At 38.4% G+C, this 16,098-nt stretch overlaps 1 protein-coding gene across 4 annotated transcripts in view; it reads right to left on the bottom strand.

The window, feature by feature from the left end:
• The window catches only part of LOC120876887 (intraflagellar transport associated protein), a 71,266-nt gene that overhangs the window by 44,937 nt on the left and 10,231 nt on the right, over nt 1–16,098 (bottom strand). For 3 of the 4 annotated variants that reach the window (XM_040259028.1, XM_040259030.1, XM_040259031.1), the window contains one exon: nt 8,214–8,369. In XM_040259028.1, coding sequence (XP_040114962.1) covers nt 8,214–8,346 — 133 coding nt within the window. In that variant the 5' untranslated portion in view covers nt 8,347–8,369. Of the gene's footprint in view, nt 1–8,213; nt 8,394–16,098 lie in introns of all 4 variants that reach the window. The other variant, XM_040259029.1, reaches the window with a different exon arrangement.

Raw genomic sequence — 16,098 nt, 5'->3', positions numbered from 1 at the left:
GCTCTTTGACAGAATATACATACACTCAGTAAGGAAAAAAAAAGAAAAGGCTCCCGAAATGAGAACTGTGAACAAGTTGGCCTCGGTGGGCCTTGGGATCTCCAGGCAGGACGCTTGTGACTCGTCTTTGGCTGCTTCTTCTCCCTAATCCTCTGTCAGTCACTTGTTACCAAGGGCTGCACTTCCTCACCTGCAGAGTCTCACTGGCCCTATTTCCTTTCTATTTCCTCCTCCACGGCCCTAATGGAGTCTGTACCACCGTATATGTGTTTCTGCTCAGCCTCTTGCCTAAGCTAGTCTCCCTGACTCTAGTTGCTTCTCTCCTTCTTTACCTGTGTTTTTCAAAATCACTTTGTGTGTGTGTTTGTGTGCACGCACACACTCAAATTCCGCTGTGGCTCCCAATTAGCTAGTATATCAACTCCAAATTCAGGGCATCTTTTGCAGGCTCTTCTTTCTGTGCTTAGCCATTACATGTGGATGTCCTTTAGGGTCTGGTCTGAGGACCTCCTGTCCATCTTTCTGCCATCCTGCGTTCTCACATGTTCTTTTTGTTTCATTTATTCAAAAAATATTTATTAAGCATCAATTTATTCTACATTACCAGTCACTGCTTTAGACACAAAAATAATAATAATGAACAAAACCCTCAAGCAACTAGACCTCATGGAGCTTACACTCTGGAGAAGACAGAGTAATTATATTTTGAGGAAGCACATCCATTCCCATGACTCACGTTACCCACATGCCAGGGACTCCTCAGATCTCGAGAATTGCCCACTTGCTATGTGGAAGGCAGAAAAGTGAAATGGCTCAGGGTATGGGCTTTAGAGCTACGATGACTAGGCCCATATTCCAATGCCATCACTAAATAGTTACAGGTCCTTAGGTAATTCTGTTAGGGCTGCCATAACAAAACACCACAGACTAGGTGGCGTGAAACAACACAAATTTATTTTCCCACACTTCTAGATTCTAGAAGTCCAAGATCAAGGCGTGCACTGGTTTGCTTTTCTCCTGAGGTCCCCTCACCTTAGCTTGCAAAAGGCTGCCTTCTTGCAGTGGCCTCCCGTGGTCTTTCCTCTGTGTGCAATATCCCTGCTGCAGCTCTCCTTTCAAGAGGACACCAGTCATACTGAACTAGGACCCCACCTCACGACCTCGTTTAGCCTTCATTACTTCTTAAAAGGCCCTGTCTCCAAACCCAGTCACCTTACCAGTTAGGGCTGCAACAGATAAATTTTGAAGGGACACAGTTTAGTCCATAACAGCAATTTACTTAAACTTAAGCCTTGGTTTTCTCATCTGTAAATGGAGAATAACAAAAATTTTAAAAATTACAATGGAAAAAAAGAAATTTACTAGGTTATTACAAAGTTTGAGATGATCCAGGTAAAGTGCCAAGCATAATACCTAGTACATAATAAATGTTAGCTGCTTATAAGGGAACGTCAAACCCTCTCGTGATTATTAAGAGTATTAGAACCTAAGAAAAACTGAAACATATTTAGAGATTTTGAGACAATCAAAAGACTAGACCACAACCTGATTATAAAGTCACAGGTGTGGCCATTTGTCCAGAACATTCAGACACATAATATTCTACCTAAGAGGGAATTTCATTCAAATATTAACAAGTATGAAGGGGAAAAGGCAGGTTGAGTTGACAGGGTTGTTTTTTTGTTTTTTTCAAATATATGTTGAAAGAACAATAAAAGGCTAAAAGCATGAAGTGTTGAAAGGGAAATGAAAATGGCACAAGAAAACAAGAACACATCAAAATCAGAAACAAAATCTTTGATCTCAACTGGTTTAAGTATATAAATATGGCAGTGAGTAGAAAGCTGTTATTATATGATAATATAGAAACTGATAAAATCACTTGGGAATCTGGATTCTAGGTATTTAAAGAATGAAATGAGAGAATGAAAAGCAAAGACTTATTTAAGAGTTAATCATAAAATTACAGTAGATTCATTGCAATTTCCAAAGCATTTTAAGCTGAAATTGGTAAAACTGGCAACCTTAATGGAAATTCATCATTTACTCCGAAGCACACACACAAAAAGACAATAATGGTGTGAGTGTGTATGCGTGTATGTGTGGGAGACGATGAGTGCTTGAGAACACAAACTATATCTTAAATGTTTTTGAATCCTTAGCATCTAAAACAAGAAATTCAGACAATAAGACACTCAGAGGATTGTTGAATGAATAAATGAGTGAATGCGTTAACAGAAAATCAAACATAATTATTTATATCTGTGTTTTTGTAACCTAAACAATGATAGAAACATAACAAAGAGGAAGAAGCATTTTTTTCCTTTAGACACACAGTCTGGTATCAATATTCACAAAGAAACTGAAATACCAAAGATTGAAAGTCAGCCTCTTATCTTTATCCACAATAATGTCAAAAATATAATAATGTCTTCACTGATAATGAGCAAACTCAAAATCTGCACACTAGTTTTCTAATACAAATCTTAAACTCGGTCTTAACTTCTTGAACTGAAGAACTGAATCATAAATGTCTGCTTAAAATTAATAAGTAATAATCTCTCTAAACATTTTGGTAAAACACAGTATTTATCATCAAATATACACCATGATTATAAAAACCAGAGCTTCTGGAAGTTTTAGCCACAGCAATCAGAGCAGAAAAAGAAATAAAAGGAATCCAAATTGGAAAAGAAGAAGTAAAACTCTCACTGTTTGCAGATGACATGATCCTCTACATAGAAAACCCTAAAGACTCTACCAGAAAATTACTAGAGCTAATTAATGAATATAGTAAAGTTGCAGGATATAAAATCAACACACAGAAATCCCTTGCATTCCTATACACTAATAATAAGAAAGTAGAAAAAGAAATTAAGGAAACAATTCCATTCACCATTGCAACAAGAAGAATAAAATACTTAGGAATATATCTACCTAAAGAAACTAAAGATCTATATATAGAAAACTATAAAACACTGATGAAAGAAATCAAAGAGGACACTAATAGATAGAGAAATATACCATGTTCATGGATAGGAAGAATCAATATAGTGAAAATGAGTATACTACCCAAAGCAATTTACAAATTCAATGCAATCTCTATCAAGCTTCCAGCGGTATTTTTCACAGAACTAGAACAAATAATTTCAAGATTTGTATGGAAATACAAAAAACCACGAATAGCCAAAGCAATCTTGAGAAAGAAGAATGGAACTGGAGGAATCAACTTGCCTGACTTCAGACTCTACTACAAAGCCACAGTCATCAAGACAGTATGGTATTGGCACAAAGACAGAAATATAGATCAGTGGAACAAAATAGAAAGCCCAGAGATAAATCCACACACATATGGACACCTCATATGACAAAGGAGGCAAGAATATACAATGGAGTAAAGACAATCTCTTTAACAAGTGGTGCTGGGAAAACTGGTCAACCACTTGTAAAAGAATGAAACTAGATCACTTTCTAACACTGCACACAAAGATAAACTCAAAATGGATTAAAGATCTAAATGTAAGACCAGAAACTATAAAACTCCTAGAGGAGAACATAGGCAAAACACTCTCCGACATAAACCACAGCAGGATCCTCTATGATCCACCTCCCAGAATTCTGGAAATAAAAGCAAAAATAAACAAATGGGACCTAATTAAAATTAAAAGCTTCTGCACAACAAAGGAAAATATAAGCAAAGTGAAAAGACAGCCTTCCGAATGGGAGAAAATAATAGCAAATGAAGCAACTGACAAATAACTAATCTCAAAAATATACAAGCAACTCCTGCAGCTCAATTCCAGAAAAATAAATGACCCAATCAAAAAATGGGCCAAAGAACTAAATAGACATTTCTCCAAAGAAGACATACGGATGGCTAACAAACACATGAAAAGATGCTCAACATCACTCATTATTAGAGAAATGCAAATCAAAACCACAATGAGGTACCACTTCACACCAGTCAGAATGTCTGCGATCCAAAAATCTGCAAGCAATAAATGATGGAGAGGGTGTGGAGAAAAGGGAACCCTCCTACACTGTTGGTGGGAATGCAAACTAGTACAGCCACTATGGAGAACAGTGTGGAGATTCCTTAAAAAATTGCAAATAGAACTGCCTTATGACCCAGCAATCCCACTGCTGGGCATACACACTGAGGAAACCAGAAATGAAAGAGACACATGTACCCCAATGTTCATCGCAGCACTGTTTATAGTAGCCAGGACGTGGAAACAACCTAGATGTCCATCAGCAGATGAATGGCTAAGAAAGCTGTGGTACATATACACAATGGAGTATTATTACTCAGCCATTAAAAAGAATACATTTGAATCAGTTCTGATGAGATGGATGAAACTGGAGCCGATTATACAGAGTGAAGTAAGCCAGAAAGAAAAACACCAATACAGTATACTGACACATATATATGGAATTTAGAAAGATGGCAATGATGACCCTGTATGCAGGACAGCAAAGGAGACACAGATATGTATAGCGGACTTTTGGACTCAGTGGGAGAGGGAGAGGGTGAGATGATTTGGGAGAATGGCATTGAAACATGTATAATATCATGTAAGAATCGAATTGCCAGTCTATGTCCGATGCAGGATATGGCACGCTTGGGGCTGGTACGCGGGGATGACCCAGAGAGATGTTGTGGGGAGGGGGGTGGGAGGAGGGGTTCATGTTTGGGAACGCATGTGCACCCATGGTGGATTCATGTCACTGTATGGCAAAACCAATACAGAATTGTAAAGTAAAATAAAAAATAAATTTAAAAAATAAAAATTAAAAAAAAATAAAAATAAATAAAAATAAAAACCAGAGCTGCTTAAAGAAAAAACAAACTGCAAAACATAGTCAATATAAATGTACTGGAGTGAGAATTATGCTACAATATTAACAGTTTCCAACTGTTTTCCAAGCACCTGAAGCAGTAATGTGAATTTCCTCAAAAAGGCTATGGTTTAATTTTTTCCAGGGAAATATTTTTAATAGGATTACTGACCCTTTTAGCACTCTTGGAAAGAAAATGAATCTCATAAGCATTCTGGCATATAACTAGTATAAAAATAAATAGAAGAGTCAATCAGTGAAAGCATACTTGAGAAACTAAAGAAATGTACGTAACTTTACATGGTGATAACTACTTTAACACAGATAAGATTTCACTTCATATTAGCAAGACAACCAAATACACTAAGGCAAATGAAGGGCTGGAAAGGAGGAGAAAACTCTGAAGAAAAAACTTTCATATCTTGCTTCAAACAGAACTAACTACATTGACTGTGGTCAATTCTGTTGGCTATCATTCAACTCTTAGGCCTGACCTTAAGTCCTGTGTAGTTTTTCAGAGGTATTTAAAAGTTTCAGGGTAAGAAAGGACACTTAGTGATTTAAGACATATTTTTGCACTCACAACTCTTGTGCTCTAGGAGGAATTTTTTCAGGTCATTAGTTTATAATGTGAACTGGCGCCTAAGGATATTTTGAAAGGGAAAAAATTAGTGTGCTTGGAGATGCAGTTTATGTAACTTGCATCATCATTTATTCCAGCTCAATTTGGGGCCTAAACTGAACTCAAAATGAAGTCACCACATCTGCAACAGATTCTCTGGGCATGGAATGAGCACACAGAAATCTGCAAACAGAACAGACTCCTTACCCGGAAAAACAAAAACAGTGTAACCTCCTTAAAATATCCAAGTCCTTGCAAGAAGTTCTTACACTTTCAGAGTACAAAAATAAAGTCAGCCTTACAAGTAAGTTCCAAAATAATCTGGGTTATCAAAAGGCCATTGGCATACCAAAATGCATGAATTCTGCCAGTTTTACCCTTGTTTCCACAGCCTACCCCAGCCATTCACACAACCACGCATGTGTGGGTCTGGAAAACATGGAACCAAATCATTAGGCTCAAAGAAGGCAAGCATCTTCCTAAATCCATGTGCATAAGACAAATGGTGATTTGGCCATTATCAAGATTAATTTGATCCACATATGATACCAAAATAGATCATTCTCAGCCCCAACTTAACAAAGTATTTCCTAAATTCTCTATTTCCCTTTCAGTTTAGTTCAGTTCAGTTTAGTTGTTTAGTCATGTCCGACTCTTTGCGACCCCATGGATCGCAGCACGCTAGGCCTCCCTGTCCATCACGAACTCCAGGAGTTCACCCAAACTCATGTGCATTGAGTCAGTGATGCCATCCAGCCATCTCATCCTCTGTTGTCCCCTTCTCCTCCTGCCCTCAATCCCTCCCAGCATCAGAGTCTTTTCCAATGAGTCAACTCTTTGCATGAGGTGGCCAAAGTATTGGAGTTTCAGCTTTAGCATCAGTCCTTCCAAAGAACACCCAGGGCTGATCTCCTTTAGAATGGACTGGTTGGATCTCCTTGCAGTCCAAGGGACTCTCAAGAGTCTTCTCCAACACCACAGTTCAAAAGCATCAATTCTTCGGCGCTAAGCTTTCTTCACAGTCCAACCCTCACATCCATATATGACCACTAGAAAAACCATAGCCTTGACTAGACAGACCTTTGTTGGCAAAGTAATATCTCTGCTTTTTAATGTGCTATCTAGGTCAGTCATAACTTTCCTTCCAAGGAGTAAGCATCTTTTAATTTCATAGCTGCAATCACCATCTGCAGTGATTTTGGAGCCCTAACCCTATTTCCCTTAAGAGTAAACAAAACAGATAGATATTCCCACTACCTTGTACAATAAAAGAAACAGGTTAGAATCTCTTTTCCTTTTCTTAATTATAACTTCACTTCTTTTACATTTGTTAAGGACACATGAATTATGGCTTCACATCATAGAGTTGAGGATCCTGAGATTGTCATAACCTAAGAAATTATGGAACTCCCTATTTTCAATCCTGGGTACACATTAAAATCACCACAGGAACTTTTAAAAAGTCTATATTCCCAGGCCCCATTAGAGCCCTGGAGTTGAGTCCAACATACAGGTAAGTCAATAGTCTCCCAAATGTGGAATCATGACCCAAAAAGAACCAAGGTTGAGAGCAAGCCAATGGCAGTCGAAACAGAAGTCAATGCCTACAGGAGCCAGTGACGTGGAAGAAGCAGGCAGGATATGCACACAGGTTTAGGGTGTGTGAGAGCCAGAGAGTGTAGCCCACTAGTGAGGTCACAGGGCAGGGGCTCCTGAACTCTAGCTGCTGATATTGCCATCAGGGAAATAAGAGGTAACCATCTTCTCACTTAATCAAAAAAAAAGAAAAAATAGAAAATCAAGATTTCTGTGTAACATTTCCAACATTTAAATGTTGGCTCAATAAAACAATAACAGTACTGCATGAGGTAACCAAACACATTACAAAACACAGAGCAGGCATTTGGCCTCGAGGCTTCAGTTATCACTTCTGGTCTAAAGGGTGGTTTCCATTCTACAGAAACCACAGCATCATATCACCACAGTAACAACAATAACAATACCTAGCCTTCATTAAGCATTTACAAGCTAGCCACTATGCTAAGAGGTTTACAAGGATTATCTCAGTTAGCCTTCATCAACCTTTATGGTACTATGAATATCCCCCCTTCACTCAAGCGACTTCCCCTCAAGCCAGAAAGTGGCGATGCCAGAATCCAAACGAGCGTGGTGTGACTCCATATCCTACATGGTGCTAGATTTCTTCAATGTTTTCAGTATGCTCTTAAAAGCCTGGACTCTTTGCACTTGTATTTTTTCAAAACTAAAACAAAGGGATTATACTAAATGATTTCTCTGGTCCTTTTTGGTTCTCAAATTCAATGGCTCAGACTCCATAATACAACCCTTGGCTGGATAAAAAAGTTAGCATTTATATGTATCAGTTGCAAATGCCTTGATGAGAATAACCTGATCAAAACAATGGAATGGATGAATGCTCATTCAATAGTCTTTCTGAAAAGACAGCAAAGACATAAAATCATAATATAATTCGTTACCTCTACTGGGCTTCCCTGGTGGCTCAGTTGGTAAAGAATCCACCTGCAATGTGGGAGACCTGGGTTCAATCCCTGGGTTAGGAAGATCCCACGGAGGAGGACATGGGGACGATACACTCCAGTATCCTTGCCTGGAGAATCCCCAGGGACAGAGGAGCCTGGGGAGCTACAGTCCATGGGGTTGCAAAGAATCGGACACAACTGAGCAACTTTCACTTCACTACTGTTATAGAAAGTTTACTTTTCCATCTTACCTTTTGAAAGATGAGTGAATGTTCTCAGAAATTCTTCATATGTTTGCTCGTGACAATTAACAAACTTATCCAAGACTTCTTCAATTAGCCGATCTTCATCCATCATCTCCAATTCTGGTGTCTGGGCAGGCATTCCTATTCATAAGGCCACTTCATCTACAAGACCAAGAAAAACATGAGCTACGGTGAGTTGTGCAGTACCAGCCTCTTGAAAATACTCTAGATGGGTAGGTGGAAGAATTCCAAGACCCCAAAAGGACAAATCAAGATAGTTATTAGAGTGATATACCCTAGTTTAAGAGACTAGAGTTATATTTATATCTCAACTGCAGGATTGTTAACTATCCCAATTTTGTTTTTGCCTGTTTCCTGGTTACCATCTTAATTCACAGGAATATCATCACACAGTTACATAACTAGAAACTAAAAATCTTTCAAGGTGAGATAAACCAACCACCCATCCAAAGACAACAGCAACAGTTGCTAATATTTGTTACTTACTGAGCACCTATTAGGTACCAGATACTGTTCTTTAACTTCATAACAATTTTAGCTCAGATTACAGAGCCAGTAAGCAGAAATGTCAGTTCTAGAAGTGTGACCCTAGAACCCATGCCCCTAAATACTTCACTACGTTTCTCTATCCATTGCATGACATACACACACACCCTCCATACTCTGGTACCAATGCTGCCAAACAGTTGACTTGTCTGTGCTTTAACACATCCAGATATTGGAAACCCTTTATGTTCCAAAGAAGCCTTTGGACAGCTCTATTAAAGCTTCCTTCTAAAACAGCCTAAATATGTCTTTGTGTTCCATACCCCAAACTGGTCCTGGGACCCTGGATGGGACTGAACAATTTCAATTCTTTTCATACATGATATCCTTTCAAATATTTGGGCAAGCCTATCCTGCCCTTTCTCAATCTTCTTATTTCATCCACTTACATAAATTTTTTTCAAAATTCAGTTCATATTCAGTTTGTCTCTGAAGGCTTTAGCTTTCCATCTCGCATCACCACAAGAGCACATCATAATTTCTGTGCTGCTTCTCTTTGCTGCATCCACTGCTCCACTTACCCCAGCATACTGTAAATAGTTGTATACATATCTGTGTCTCCTATGAGACCTGGAGCCCATGAGAGAAAGGGTCCGTATCTTTTCATAGCTCAGGACATGGCACAGAGTTGGCGGTCCATCCATCTCAAGCTAAAATTACTCATTTGAGCAGGTACTACAGTCAAACATTGTTAGAAGTCGGCCAAAAACTCTGCTAAGCCTACTCGGTCACTGTATCTGTACCTTATGTGACATGGCTTTGAATCCTTTCACCCTTCTGATCAATCTACCTGGAAAAGATTTCACACTGTCTGCATCCCTTTAAAATATGTCATCCAGAAATGAAGACAAGATTCCAGGAACAGTCTGGAGACAATGAGACATGATTAACTCTCATATTCTAAATGGCTCACTCCTCCTTCATGCAAAGATCGTGGCCCCTTCACACTGTCAGATCACTGACTACTTCACTAACTAAATGCTTGTCAGCTGAGACAATACCTCAATCCTTGAGGAGTTTGAACTTTGTTTTTAGTTGTGATTTTTCACCTTGTTGAATTCCGTTCATTCTGTGTGAAATATGATTCTTACACAGCTTTGAGAAAAATGACTATCTACAAAAAGCAGAAGAATAATGACAGCCTAAATAGCCAGCGTGATTCACGGGAGGGGTTCTCCGATACTACATAAATTCTGTAGTTCTTCTATTTTTCCGGAATAAAAGTGAACATCTGGTGTCTGTTATTAACTTTATTATTTGATATTTCCCATAAAGTTAAGGGAAAACAAACCAAAAATATATTCACAAGATGATACCCAAACTCACTTAGTGGCAAGACCCAACCTGCATTAACATGAAAGTGTTTATGGCTTTTATTTATTCTGTATAAACAGTATTACTATTTAAGTTTCCCTGAAAAAAAAAACTAATGGGCTTGCTTTTGAGATGCTTTTCCAGACCCCACTGCAGATTTTATGTATTAATAATATGTGGCATTTGCCCTGATCACCTTTCTAAACTCCAAAACACTTTTGAATTCTGAAAGACAACTGACCCCAAGAGTTTTAAATAGGAAGTATGAAGCTACAGGTACCTCTCAAGATTGCTGTAAGGATTAGATGAATATACAGGGGGCCTCAAGAAATGTCAGCCATGAGGATGACAACAATGGATAAGTCTTGGTATTCTGCCCTTTGTTTACATGAAGACCTGTGTTGACTGTGACCCCTTTGACTTTGAAGGTACTAATATTACCCAAAGATCAATCAAGAGAATTCATGATGCATTACAACCCTAGATGAAACATGATATTGTAGCAGTCCAAGTGAAAATGAAAAGTCTAGCTATGCACCAACCCAAAATGAAAGAAACAATTTGTACCTGAAAATTAGGTATAAGAAAAAGCACCAGTTACAGTTTATGCAAATTTACCTATAATACTGCCAGGCTTCAGCAACCCATAGTTTAATAAATTATGCTTGCAACTGCTAGCTAATAAATAATGATAAATTCAAAGGTGGCTATTATTTAACTATCAGTAAGACAAATACTTAATTACCAAAATGTTAATGTCAATCTGCTTTTCCAGAAGTGGACCCCAGCAAAATTTTAGCACTGTATTATAGCAACCTCTTCCTCAAGCCATCTCAGGTAATCTACTTCTGCAGACAAATATCAAACAGAAGCAGCCAGGTTGTATTTTATATTGCTGTAAATGCCTTCCCATGGATGCTTTGAGAGTTATAATAGGAATTCCTTTAGACATGCTTTGCAATCCTCAAATTGGTATATTTTGAGTATTTAGCCTTAACACATCTCAGTTTTACTAAAGGCAGACAATTAACAGGCTGTGCACAGCACAAATTCAACATCTTTCAATGTCTTTAATTTTGTTCCTATGGTTATCACAATACAGTAACTGTACGGACTTTTTAAAAAGACTTGCAAAATCCAGCTTTACAAGCTGTCATGATTTAAAGAGTTTAACCCACCTTCAAATTTAGAACTTTCCTTATCTATGAAAATACAAATAACCTCATGCTAAAAATCCTCAGAGACTGACAGAGCAGATAATCATTTACCAGACAATCAAGTGGTTTATGCAAATCCTAGTGGTTTTTTAGAAGGAAGCATTGCTTTTTCAGTTACCATTCACATTAGTTTGTGTTTTTACTATGAAGTATTTTTCTAAAAGAGAAAAAGGAAGAGACAGAGATATACTTGTCTGGATAACAGGATTCTTTGATTTGGTTTTTTTGTCTTAAAGCTTAAAGCTCCACATAAAAAAGACCCAGAACATATTGTGATGATAAGTAAATGTGTAACAACATACACTTTCATAATCACAGCCTCCAAAAGGAACCACTGGGAGGATGTATTGCTCTGCTTGAACTACTAAACTCCACAAAAGACCACAAGCTTTCTTAGGAACAGGATTCTCTTCTTGCTGAGTCCCTGGGAGCTAGCAAAAGAACCACACCATCTTCCTGGAGTCCCTCTTTCTTCCTATCAAATAACAAAACTAATGACCACTCAAGCCAGGTAGTGTCATCTGCTCTCTGAAAGAACACACAACACATCCAGGCTGGTACTGAACCCAAGTTTGCTCACTGCCAGAAAGAACAATACTTGAGAGACAAGTATTGGTAAAAAAAAGAAAAGCTGTCTTATTCAGGAGGCCAGTGACCTGGGGAGACGGTAGGCTAATGTCCTAAGATCATCTCCAAGTTGCTGGCTAGGAGACCAAGGTTTTCAAGGAGAGTTTCAGGGATGTACAAGCAGGGGTTGACATGCAGAACGGCAGTCAGCTCCGATAATCATGTCCAAACTGGTCTAGTTAATGTCATCCTCGTTAGGTGTACATTAATTTTCTACTCAGGGTCATTCCATTCCCGTGTCCTTGAGGTTGGTTTCTGAAATTCCTAAGCAAGTGAGATTAGTTCTCATTCTCTCCTCGTCAGCTTGTCATTATCTAGGCAGCTCTGAGGCATGCCAGGGCCAGCAGGAAAGGAAAATGCCCATGAACTTGAAAATCTGTGCTGTTCAAGATGGATCAGCTCATGCCCTGGCTATAAGTCCCCACTGTCAATCCTTCATTCCATTTCTATGGAACAGGGGCAAAGGTCTTTCTTTTTTTCTAGGAGAAAGCAAAAGCAATGGTTGGGACATTTTGTTATATACTTAGAGCCTTCATGATGGTTTAGGAGTTTCAGTTTTTAATTGACTCTCCCTGGGTGATCAATTTTAGGTCCACTTGGAGCCAGTAGGTTGAACCCACAGGACATTATCTCAACAGTTCGGGATCATAAATCAAGACACTGGTTTAAGCTAACAATAGAAAGAAATTATGTTGGGCTGTTTTTTCCTTTGTTTGTACCTTCCCTCACTTCTCTAGATAGTACCTGTTTGAATCTGCTCTTTGGAGCTCAGGGAAGGTTTAGGAGACTAAAGCCTTTTTATAAACAAGAGGCAAGCAGAGGACAGAGCGGGGATTGAGGGGTGATCTGTCCTGGGAAGGTCCCTGTAAAGGGTCCCACTCCTTTACAGACATTATTAAAAAATAAGGTATGAGGAACTATCACCACTGACGTACCATTTTTTTGATACTTATCTTCAGATCCCTGCCTCATGTGACTTACTTAAAACACGTCTGTCAGAGATGAGAGCAGGAAGTCTTAAGAAACAAGTCACCCTGAGCTAGTAACCTTTCAAAACACATAATCTGCTTTCTAACAGTACAGAAAGGTATATGCCTGCAAAATCGTGTTTGTTGTTGTTGTTAACTGTGAGGCTTACTGCTGATACTTGAAAGTAATAAATAACACATTTTTAAAGAGTTTTGCAGGAACTATCAAAGCCCACTGTCTCAAATTCTCATAGTTCTGTTCAAAGCTGCTCCTGAAGTATGAAAGGTAAAATGGGATATTTTACAAAGAACTCACAAAGCCCGAGGAAGGAAAATGTCAACCTTGGTGCTGCACAGGCTAGGTCTCTTTTAATACTTTGGAAAATGAACAAATCTCAAACGACCAAATTACACAGTAAGGGTACAGATTTATTTACATGATAGAAGAGAGCCGGGATGAACTGACAGCCTTTGCCTTGACTCAACAACAACTATTTTGCATCCTACAATATTTCCATGTTGTTTAGATCATATTAAGGAGAATGAAGTTCAATGACAAAAATTGGCACAGATTCTCAGAGTTGAGAGAAACTTAAAGGTCATCTAGTTCAATCACAGAATACAAATACATGAATCTGGAAAAGAAACTGTAAGTGAGGTTTTTGTCAACGGATGACTCTGCTGGCGAGCAGCATTATGTGGTTCTCATCAACAGTAATGAGATGTTCCTGATTATGATTTTTAATGCATAGATAAAGTCATCAGGAAATTAAGAAATAAGCAGCAATCTCACTCAGGTTGGGTGTATTCATATGTCTGACTACAACTACTTTCTTTATCCCAATAACATACAAAACATCTTGAGGCAAAATGCACACACACACGCACACACACACACACACACACGCATATATATCATTTGTTTTAGACATTTACCAATACACACAAGAAAACAAAGGAAAAGAGGAAGACATAAATACAAAACTTCTTATGAAATAGAGGAGGATCTAAATTCCTTTACAGTTTTTTATCTGGGTGATAAAAACATACATTCTGGCATCAAAGAATACACAACACTTCAAGTTACAAGCTTCTTCCAATGAGCCTTTTCTAACACTTTAAAAAGCATGGAATTCCCCATTATCACCAAAAAAGCTGACAGTATAAGCCTCTAGATTTCCATATAGATTCCCCTTGATACAACCCTTTGCAGTGAATATTAAAGGAAGCCTTTGGTAGGAGGCAGGAGAGGCTTGGAGATAACTGCTAACTATAAAGCTTTAGAAGAGCAGCTTCCCAGGTGGTTCAGTGCCAACGCAGGAGATACAGGTTCGATCCATGGGCTGGGAAGATGCCCTGGAGAAGGAAACGGCAACCCACTCCAGTGTTCTTGCCTGGAAAATTCCATGGACAGAGGAGCCTGGCAGGCTACGTCCATGGGGTCACAAAAGAGTCAGACACGGCTTAGTGACTAAACAACAACAAAGCTTTAGAAGAGAAAAGCTGCATATTGTCATCTGTGCAGAGGTCTCAGAAGTTGGCACATCTTTGTTATACTTTTTCCTTGACAAAAATCTCATCTTAAGGAAAAGAGAAAGAAAAAACACCCAGTAAAAGTTTACCAAGAATGTTGGAACTCAGGCGTGTTGATGGTTTTCCTCTTGCAATAAGCTCTAGAGAGTAGGAATAATACTAATCTATAAAATTACATGTTTAAGCAGAAAGTTTCCTCTTGAAAAATTTGCTTCCCTTTCCTGATCATCCATCCAAGTTACCATAATGGGGTTTCTTGAAGCTATAATTTATTAAGACTTGTTCATCAACAGATTGTATAAAATCAATTTTATTTCCCCAAAACATACTCTTCCTCCAAGCTGCTCAAGTCAATCCAGAAATGTCTACATTGACTCACTGAGGCGGGTCAACTATTAGACTGTTTTCAATTACACAGTTATTAATTCCATTAAACAAAAATGCAAAGTGTTAAGCATTCAGAACTTCCCTCTCCTTGCTTACTCCTTATTTAAAAAAAAAAAAAAAAGCAAATTACCTGTGGATGTGGAAGCTGAAAGATATACCCATAAAACAAATTTTAGAAAATCGTGTTTTTGAAAGCAAAAAAATTACTTTTCCACTATCATTTTTGTTTCTTAATTTGCTTTTTTGAAAAATTTGAGTCAATCACCTACCTTCACCTCCTAACAAAACTACAAACATATTAACTGACCACTGCTGCTGCTGCTAAGTCACTTCAGTCGTGTCCGATTCTGTGTAACCCCATAGACGGCAGCCCACCATGCTCCGCCATCCCTGGTATTCTCCAGGCAAGAACACTGGAGTGGGTTGCCATTTCCTTCTCCAATGCATGAACTCCAGAATAGTACATTTTATCAAGAAAAATGTACAATATGCATATTTCAATGTTACTCAAAACTAATCTCCCAGCCTCAGAAATGTGATCATCTACCTCAATGAGTTATGGACAATAATAGTGAGTATTTCAGTGAACATTTTTTCAAGGCCCCTGATAAACCTGTGGATCCAAACAGGCAGTAGAGTTTCTAAGTCAACTTTAGAGCTCTATAATCACTCAATAAGGTTTCAATCATAAAAGAGTTATTAGCTCAACTGTAATCCTGCCTTCCCATGGACACAATGTCCCATTATTGTGCATTTTATCTGTATTGCGTGACAACTGTGGCACAAAAGCATCCACTCTCAATTAAACTCATCTCTTTTTCTGGCTCCCCAGCCTGTGGGCCACGTGCTCAGCACACAGCACTTCCACAAAACCAGAAAGCCTGCTTTAAAGCAACACCTGCACAGCTAGTTAGGAGCAGGTGTAGACCCACCAGACTAAATCAACTCTGTTTTTAGGAATTCATTTCAAAAAGTGTTTCAAAATGCCAGATGGTGCAAATAATATCGACCTTCTCATTTGACATTCTCTTAAAAAGAAATAAGATTTTAAAGCTGTATTTCTCAGCTATTTTTGATTCTAAATTCCTATGACCATAGAATAACAAATGGGCCTTAAGGAATAACACAATGATGCCCTAACTTCCAATTTCCCTCAGCACTTTATTTGCAATATTGCTTCGATGTACGCAACATAACACACACATACACCTACATAAAAACCAATTTCTTTTTGCCAGCATGGTTTCTATACACAAAAGTAGAAGTTCAGTTCAGTCA

Source organism: Oryx dammah, unplaced genomic scaffold (genome assembly GCF_014754425.2).
Source record: "Oryx dammah isolate SB20612 unplaced genomic scaffold, SCBI_Odam_1.1 HiC_scaffold_17, whole genome shotgun sequence".
Lineage (NCBI taxonomy): Eukaryota > Metazoa > Chordata > Mammalia > Artiodactyla > Bovidae > Oryx > Oryx dammah.
This window is presented reverse-complemented; position numbering and strand designations above follow the sequence as displayed.